We start from the raw sequence: 9,520 nt of genomic DNA, 5'->3' as shown, positions 1-9,520 counted from the left end.
ACAAGTGGATATTATTCTACAACCTCCTAAAATGCTGTTGAATTAAGTTCCAATCAATTTCTGGATTACTGAAAGATAACACAAATCTACTTATACCGTGAATAACCTTAGCAGGGAGTGTAATCTGGATATATTGAGTCTTATTCCCTTAAGCATTTAGTCTGTTTTGTAAACCTTTATCTATTCACTCTTGGATCTTATGAGCGAGACTAATATCCCTAGACAGTACACCTTAAACTTCTTAAGCACACTTTTGAAATTTTCTGTTCAGCTAGCTCTTGGACCTCCTCATTTTTTCCATTTGCTTTAGCATCTCTATGCTGGAGAGCAAGTTTCAGGGTCTCTTTTGACATCCATTTTGATCTTCTCCTTTCTTGTCTTTTTAATGACTTTTTGCTTTCTTCTTGTATGATGTTCTTGATGTCATCCCACAACTCTTCTGGTCTTCGGTCTTTAGTGTTTAATGTATCAAATCTGTTCTTCAGATGATCTCTAAATTCAGGTGGGATATATTGAAGGTCGTATTTTGGCTCTCGTGGACTTGTTTTCATTTTCTTCAGCTTCAGTTTGAATTTGCATATGATTAATTGATGGTCTGTTCCACAATCTGCCCCCGCCTTGTTTCAGCTGATGATATGGAGCTTTTCTACCATCTCTTTCCACAGATGTAGTCAGTTTGATTTCTGTGTATTCCATCTGGTGAGATCCATGTGTATAGTCATCTGTTATGCTGTCTAAAAAAGGTATTTGAAATGAACAAATCATTGGTTTTGCAGAATTCTATCATGTGATCTCTTCATTTCTATCACCAAGGCCGTATTTTCCAACTACTGATCCTTCCTCTTTGCTCCCAACCTTTGCATTCCAATCACCAGTAATGATCAATACATCTTGATTGCATGTTTGATCAATTTCAGATTGAAGAAGTTGGTAGAATTTTTCTATTTCATTCTCACTGATTTTAGTGGTTGGTGCATAAATTTGAATAATAGTGGTATTAACTGGGCTTCCCTGTAGGTGCATGGATATTATCCTATCACAGACAGTGTTATACCTCATGACTGATCTTGAAACATTCTTTTTGACAATGAATGCAACACTATTCCTCTTCAATTTGTCATTCCCAGCACAGTCAACCATGTGGTTGTCAGATTCAAAATGGCCAATACCAGTTCATTTCAGCACACTAATGCCTAAGATATCGATGTTTATGCGTTCCATTTCATTTTTGATAATTTACAATTTTCCTAGATTCGTACTTCGTACATTCCATGTCCTGATTATTAATGGTTGTTTACAGCTGTTTCTCTTCATTTTGATTTGTGCTTCATGAGCAAATGAACATTCCCAGGGCTTTATTTCCATAGGCTTTACTGCATCTGCATCATCATGGTCAGCTCTACTCTGAGGAGGCAGCTCTTCCCCAGTCACATTTTGAGTGTCTTCCAACCTGAGGAGCTCATTTTCTGGCACTATATATGACAGTGTTTCTCTGCTATTCATAAGGTTTTCAGTGACTAAATATTCAGAAGTAGTTCTTCACTCTTTCTTCCTAGTCTGTCTTCATCTGGAAGCTCATCAGAAACCTGTCCACCATGGGTGACCCTGCTGGTATTTTAAATACCGGTGGTATAACTTTCAGAATCACAGCAACTCACAAGCTACCACAGTATGACAAACTGACAGACTAGTGGTGACCAAATAAGGCTGGTTAATTTGAAGTTGATAATTTTGTATAACCCCCGAATGATGTTATAAATTTTTGCAGAAGAAGGTTCCCCAGCCCTGAAACAGCTGTAAACATCCATTAATAATCGGAACATGGAATGAAGCTGCCTCTACAGAGTAGAGTTGACTGTGATAACGTGAATGGAGTAAAGCCCATGGGAGAAAAGCCCATGGGACCTTCATTTGCTGATGGGACACAACTCAAAATGAAGAGAAACAGCTGCAAACATCCACTGAAAGTCGTAACATGGAATGGACAAATTATAAATCTGGGAAAAATGGAAATTGTCAAAAATGAAATGGAACACATAAACATTGATATCTTAGGCCTTAGTGTGCTGAAATGGACTGGTATTGGCCATTTTGAATTTGACAACCACATGGTTTACTACACCAGGAATGACAAATTGAAGAGGAATGATGTTGCATTCATTGTCAAAAAGAACAGATCAGATCAGTCATGAGGTACAACACTGTCTGTGATAGGATAATAGCCATGTGCCTACAGGGAAGCCCAGGTAATACCACCATTATTCAAATTTACACACCAACCACCAAAGCCAGTGAGGATGAAATAAAAGAATTCTACCAACTTCTTCAATCTGAAATTGATCAAACATGCAATCAAGATGTATTGGTCATTACTGGTGATTGGAATGCAAAGCTTGGGAGCAAAGAAGAATCAGTAGTTGGAAAATATGGCCTTGGTGAGAAAAATCATGCTGCAGATCACATGATAGAATTCTGCAAGATCAGTGATTTGTTCATTTAAAATACCATCTTTAGACAGCATATGAGGCGACTATACACATGGACCCCACCAGAAGGAATACATAGAAATCAAATTGACTACATCTGTGGAAAGAGAGGATGGAAAAGCTCCGCATCATCAGTCAAAACAAGGCCAGGAGCAGATTGTGGAACAGACCATCAATTGCGCATATGCAAATTTTAACTAAAGCTGTAGAAAATGAAAACAAGTCCACAAGAGCCAAAATATGACCTTGAGTATTTCCCACCTCAATTTAGAGATCATCTGAAGAACAGCTTAGATACATTGAACACTAGAGACTGAAAACCAGAAGAGTTATGGGATGACATAAAGGATATCATACAGAAAGAAAGCAAAAAGTCATTAAGAAGACAAGAAAGAAAGAAAAGGTCAAAATTGGATGCCAGAAGAGACACTGAAACTTGCTCTCCAGCATAGAGTTGCTAAAGTAAATAGAAGAAATGAGGAGAGGTCCAAGAGCTGAAAAGAAAATTTCAAAGATCAGCTCAAGAAGATAAAGCCAAATATTACAACAAAATGTGCAAAGATCTGGAGTCAGAAAACCAAAAAGGAAGAACACACTCAGCATTTCTCAAGCTGGGGAAACTGAAGTAAAAATTCAAGCCTTGACTTTTATTATTGAAGGATTCTCTGGGCAAATTATTGAATGATACAGAAAGCATCAAAAGAGGATGGAAGGAATGGAATACACAGAGTCAATTTACCAAAAGGAAATGGTTGATTTTCAACCGTTTCAAGAGGTAGCATATGATCAAGAGTCAATGGTACTGAAGGAAGAAGTCCAAGGTGCATTGAAGGAATTGGCAAAGAACAAGGCACCAGGAATTGATGGAATAAAAATGAAATCTTTCAAGAAAGTGAGGCGGCACAGGAGGCATTCACTCATCTGTGCCAAGAAATTTGAAAGACAACTATCTGGTTAACTGATTAGAAGAGATCTGTATTTTGTGCCCATTCCAAAGAGAGGTGACCCAACGGATTGTGGAAATCATCGGACAATCTCTTTGATATCCCATATGAGTAAAATTTTACTAAAAGTAATACAGAAATGGCTGCAATCATACATTGACAGAGAACTTCCAGAGGTTCAATCCGGATTCAGAAGAGGCCGTGGAATGAGGGATATCGCTGCTGATGTCTGATGGATCTTGGCTGAAGGCAGAGAATACCAGAAAGGTGTTTAGCTGTGCTTTATTGACTACACAAAGGCTTTCGATTGTGTGGATCATGACAAGCTATAGACAACATGCGAAGTATGAGTATTCTGCAACGCTTAATTGTTATTATGAGGAATCTGTACATGGACCAAGAGGCAGTTGTTCGAACAAAACATGGGAACACTGAATGGTTTAAAATTAGGAAATGTGCGTGGCGGGGTTGTATTCTTTCACCATACTTATTCAACCTGTATGCTGAGCAACTAATCTGAGAAGCTGGGTTATATGATGAAAAACATGGCATCAGGATTGGAGGAAAGCTCATTAACAACCTGCAATATGCAGATAATACATACAACCTTGTTTGCTGAAAGTGAAGAGGACTTAAAACACTTACTGATGAAGATCAAAGAACACAGCCTTCAGTATGATTTATATCTCAATGTAAAGAAAACAAAAATCCTCACCACTGGACCAAAGACAACAGTTTTATCAATGGAGAAAATATTGAAGTTGTCAAGGACTTCATTCTTCTTGGATAAACTATCAACACTCACGGAAGCAGCAGTTATACGTGTATTGCGTTAGGCAAATCTGCTGCACAAGACCTTTTTAAAGTGTTGAAGAGCAAAAATGTCAGCTTGAAGACTAAGGTGCGCCTGACCCAAGCCATAGTATTTTCAGTAACCTCATATGCATGCAAAAGCATGCATATGAATAAGGAAGACCGTAGAAGAATTGATGCTTTTTAGTTATGGTTTTGGAGGAGAATATTGAAAGTGCCATGTGCTGCCAAAAGAACCAATAGATCCTTTCTGGAAGAAGTGCAGCCAGAGTGCTCCTTGGAGGCCAAGTTGGCCAAACTTCGTCTCTCATGCTTGGAACATATTCTCAGGAGGGACCAGTCACTGGAGAAGGATATCATGTTTGGTAGGGTGGAGGGTCAGAGAAAAAGAGGAAGACCTCCAACAAGATGGATTGGCCAAGTGGCAGCATCGATGGACTCAAGAGTGGCAACAGTCGTGAGGTTGGCCCATGATCGGGCAGTGTTTCGTTCTGCTGTGCATAAGGTCGCTATGGGTCGGTACCAACTTGATGGTACCTAACAACAACAACAATTGTTATCTCCTCCTGTAAAAATTTACAGCCTTGGAAACCCTGTACAGGGTCACTGTGAGTTAGAACTGACTCAGTAACACATAACAACAACTATTATTCTGGAGTTCTCCTTTCATAATAGTACTTTTTTCATGTATGTTGGAGCATTGCTGTTAGGTGCCTATGTATCATTATACTTGCTATGTCTCCTCGCTGGCGTGACCCTTTTTTTTTATTATGCAGTGTCTTTTATCTTTGGTAATAGATTTTGACTTAAAGTCTCTTTTATGTGATAGCAGTATAGCCTCCATCCACAGTACATTTTAAATTTTCAGTGTATTTGTGTCTTTATTTGTAAGGTATATTTCTTGTAGACAACAAGAGAACAGATCATGTTTTTTCTTTAATCCATTCTGCCACTCTACCTTTTGCATGGAACATTTAGGTCATTTACATTTAACATTATTAGTGTCTGCCTCAACAGATTAAATCCATTCCTGATATGCTCCTCTCACTCCCATTTCTGATGGTGTGTCTCCAGTTACATCAAAATATTACCAATATTCAGCAAGTTTTCTTTGCTGAGAGTTTTTTTATCTTATAAATGTGGTATTGTATTGCTTGTGGGAAATAAGTATTGTGTTTATTCCCTGAGAATGTCATATGTTGTTGTTAAGTGCTGTTCAGTTGGTTCCGACTCATAGCTACCATGTATAGGGTTTTCAAGGAGCGACTGGTGCATTTAAACGTCTGACTTTATGGTTCAAACCAACCTATGGTCCAGTGCTTTAACCCACAGTGCCATGCTGCCTGTGTTGTTGCATTTTTTATTTTTTGAAGTCTTTCTCTCGCTCTCTTTTTTTTTTTTTTTTTAATTTTTTTTTTTTTTCTCATACAGAGTTACAATGGCCACAGCTTCCTTAGATTAGTTCCTTTTCTGTGTCCCCTCTTTGAGATGTTACCCAACCTTTTCCAAAATGGCTGCTATGAGGGAGCATTCCAAAGGTTAGCAGGAGATTCTCCCAGCTTCTGGACTCTCCCTGATCTGTTAACACCTCAGCTGCTGTCCAGAGTTCTGAGATCTCAATCAGTTCTGATTTTGTGTCAGTGTTCACTGGGTTAGTTGCTGGGGGAATAAATGGGAGTATCTACTTACTTTGCCATCTTGCTCCTGTCTTAACTGTCTGATGGCCCATGGTTTTGCTTTTGTATTTAAAAATGAGATCCTAGAGAAAAGTTCTTTATACATGGATAGGGGATAGGCATTGATAACTGGAAGACATTGCTTGAAAACAAGCAGATGGAAAATTGACCACTATGCTCTGTCCACCCCTAACTGTCAGATTGCAGAGGACTTTGTTCTGGGTCTGTTCCCCAGTTCAGTTTCTTTAAAAATTGACCTATGAATATGTATTGTATATGTGCATAGATATCCAGGGAGCAGTACCTAGTAACCAAGTATTCTGATTAAATGGTCTATACACCTGTTTTCAGTCCAACACTTACTCACTCTGAACTCTATTGGACCTTAGGTTTGGGGCCTGAATGAGTTCTCCAGATTACTGGGCAGATTGTCTCCCAGCAGCTGTAGCCTTCTCTCTCTCTCTCTCTCTCTCTCTCTCTCTCTCTCTCTCTTTTTTGTTTTTAAATGTTTTATTGTGAATTATGTGATAGTTTACATGGAAGAACATTAGCTTTACATTCACCCTGTTGTATTATCATTTCACTGCCATGGTTTCAATCCCTTCTATGCATCATCAGCCAACCAAAGGGTATACACTGCAAGCCTGCTTCCCGGTTGTTAGCACACAGCCCTTCTCCCTCTCTGGGTCTAGAATCCCCAGCCGCTCCATCTCTCCATGTCATCATCTCTACCTCTATGTCTGGCGTCACTGTTTCTCTGGGTAGGGTCCCACTCTCCACTCTTCTCTCCCTTGATGGTTCCAGGGACCTCCACTCCTAGGTTGCAAAGTTAATCACTCCCCTCCTTTTTTGTAGCCTTCTCTTTTGATAGTTACATTTTCCTTCAGTCACTTCTTTTTGATCAACTTTCAGTTTTCTAGAAATTTGTTAAAATCCCTTGTTTAGTGATTGATCTCTTCCTTTTATCTCTTTGCTTTAGATATTTCTGTAGCATTTAATAATTGTACACTTTATATTTAATTTTGCATGTTTATATTAATAAGGCTTTCATGAAAAATCAAAACTAGCCGTAGCCTTCTATGTTGCTAATAGTATTATTTTTTTATGCTCTAAAACAGTTGTTGACTATCAACCAGTTCGTGTATTAAGTATACCTGGGGAATTAAGAAGAGAATATGAAGAGGAGATAAATAAGGTAATACTAAAGAATTGTTCTATTTTGGAAAATTCTGTTATGTTTTCAATTTCATTAATATACATTTGTTTTTTTAAGTGTAGTCAAGTCAGTTCCAAGTCAGCACGACCTCAAAGGGTTTCTTTTTAAGGCTGCAAATCTTTACAGAGGCAAAATGCCTTACCTTTCTCTCATGGAGTGCCTAGTGGATTTTGAACATCCAACCTTGTGGTTAGCAGTCCAGTGCTTACCTTACAGTACACCTAATTTTGTATATGGTTATGTGCATATAGTCTTTAAAAAATCGTTGGAAGGATTTCAGTCATTACAATGAAACGAAATACGATAGGATGAATGTAAAATTGATGTTCTTCCATGTAAACTATCGTTCAATTCACAATAAAAACTAAAAAAAAAAGATAATTGAATTTTTCCACACACAAACACAAAATCCTTGGTAAAAATTACATTTTCTTTTGATTTCAGTTTTCCATGACCTTTTTGGATTGCTTGATGATTGAAAACAGCAGACATTTATTTTTTTAAAGACTTTTCATTGTGGATTGCGTGAAGGTTTACAGAATAGGCCAGTTTTCCATTCAACAATTCATACACATTTTGTTTCATGTCATTGATTGCAACATCCTGTTAGACTGTAACATCTCATCCTATTTCCTCTCTGTGTTTCCTGTTTCCATTCTTCCTCCTTTTCTAATCTTCCTGAATTTTGTTTTTGGATAAATGCTGCTCTTTTGATCTCACTCTGATGATTATTCAAAGGTGTGTGTATCTCCCTAGTGTTTCTGTTCCCCTTACAGACCGACCTGTTGTTTCCTTGAAAACTGAACCATGAGGGGTGGGTTCATTTCCTCACCGTATGAGTAACTAAGGGCCATAGTCTCAGGGATTTCAGGATTGTTTATGTGACTAGTAAGCCTGGTCTTTTTCCATTTTGAGTTTAGTCTGTATTTTTCTTCCATCCTGTCCAGGACCTTCTAATTAATGTGGTCCCTTTCAGAGTAGTTTCTACAAACTTTCTGAAGCCTCCTCATGCATTGAAATTTTAAGTAATTTTAATGTGCTTTTCAAAGGCTCCAGTTTTAAACAGGCTCAAAATAGTTAGAAACTAGCTTTAACACATAATTGGTGCTCTTCTATAATAAATATGTTGGAAAATTTTCAATTTCTCTGTAGTTTTGAGCTTAAAGAATGGAAAAAAGGGTGGTAGAGTTTAGATGAGGAAATCATAAAGTGCTAATTGTGAAGTACTTAAAATAGCAAAAGAAGGAGGCTTGTTTACAATGAAGGCTTTGCAGTGGAGAGCCCTAGTACTCCTCCCACCTCCTGCTTTGTGTAGAGCAGCACTGTCCAGTAGAAATATAATGTGAGTCCATTGCAATGTAAAATTCTCTGGAGTCCTAGAGCGGCACTAGGGTAAACACTGGACTGCTTACTGTAAGGTCCGCGGTTTAAACCCACCAGCTGCTCTTTGTAAACCCTATACAGGTTCGCTGAGCATTTAACAACAGTGACCACATTTTTTTAAAAAGGTTAAGGATCTTTTTTTAAAAAGTGATGTTTTATTTAGTCCAAAATATCACTTAATCATGTAACCAATAAATTATTAGTTGTTTTAATTATACTTGTTTTGTAATTGCACTAAATTATTATAGCCTATGCAAGGTGGCTTCAAAAAGTTCATGGGGAAGAAAACCATTATCTTTTTACTCCATTTTTTATGAACTTTTTGAAGCCCCCTTGTACATATAAAGTTACATATTTGGATTTGGTCCTGCTTGTTTATTTTCTCAGCAAATTACATACCCAGAAGACTTTTCCCTTCTGGGCCTAAACCACAACAAATGGTGTGAAAAAATAATTTTTAGGATGGTCCATCTTTAGGAATAAGGGGGTCCAGGAAGTTTCTAATTGACACTGTTGGCTGGTGTAACAACAGAGGCTCATGCACCGTGGGGTATATAAGCGGGGATGAATTGAGAGAGTGGGGAAAGGAACCTATTTGAGAAGTTGTTGTTGTAAAGTACCGTGGAGTAGGTTCTGACTCATAGTGACCCTGTACAGTGTTTCCGAGGCTGTAAATCTTTACAGGAGCAGAAAGCCTCATCTTTCTCCCATGGAAGAGCTGGTAGTTTCGAACTGTTGTTCCTGAGGTTCACAGCCCGATTCATAACCACTATGCTACCAGAGCTTCTGTTTGAGAAGTAGGAACTTTTAAAAAGAAGCCAACCATCAAGGGGAAGTAGGCAATGTTTGGGAAGACTGTCAACCCCATAGTACTCAGTTGATGAGGAACTGGGGGAGGGACTTGAAAGCTAGGAGATAAAATTAAGTTGCAAAACCATTAAGTTGCATTGCAGTTGCAATGCATCTGCCCATATCTTCTGGGTTTGGTGCCCTCTTTTGCAA

At 38.3% G+C, this 9,520-nt stretch overlaps 1 protein-coding gene across 1 annotated transcript in view; it reads left to right on the top strand.

Moving 5' to 3' along the window:
- Positions 1-9,520, top strand: part of RNF168 (ring finger protein 168, E3 ubiquitin protein ligase) — a 35,427-nt gene that overhangs the window by 4,401 nt on the left and 21,506 nt on the right. The window contains exon 2 of the mRNA XM_006869437.1: positions 7,038-7,114. Within this exon, the coding sequence (XP_006869499.1) occupies positions 7,038-7,114 (77 nt within the window). The remainder of the gene's footprint in view (positions 1-7,037; positions 7,115-9,520) is intronic.

The sequence above is a fragment of the Chrysochloris asiatica genome, unplaced genomic scaffold, assembly GCF_000296735.1.
Source record: "Chrysochloris asiatica unplaced genomic scaffold, ChrAsi1.0 scaffold00130, whole genome shotgun sequence".
Classification (NCBI taxonomy): Eukaryota; Metazoa; Chordata; class Mammalia; order Afrosoricida; family Chrysochloridae; genus Chrysochloris; species Chrysochloris asiatica.
The sequence above is the reverse complement of the archived record's forward strand: the minus strand, read 5'-3'. Positions and strand labels throughout refer to the sequence as shown.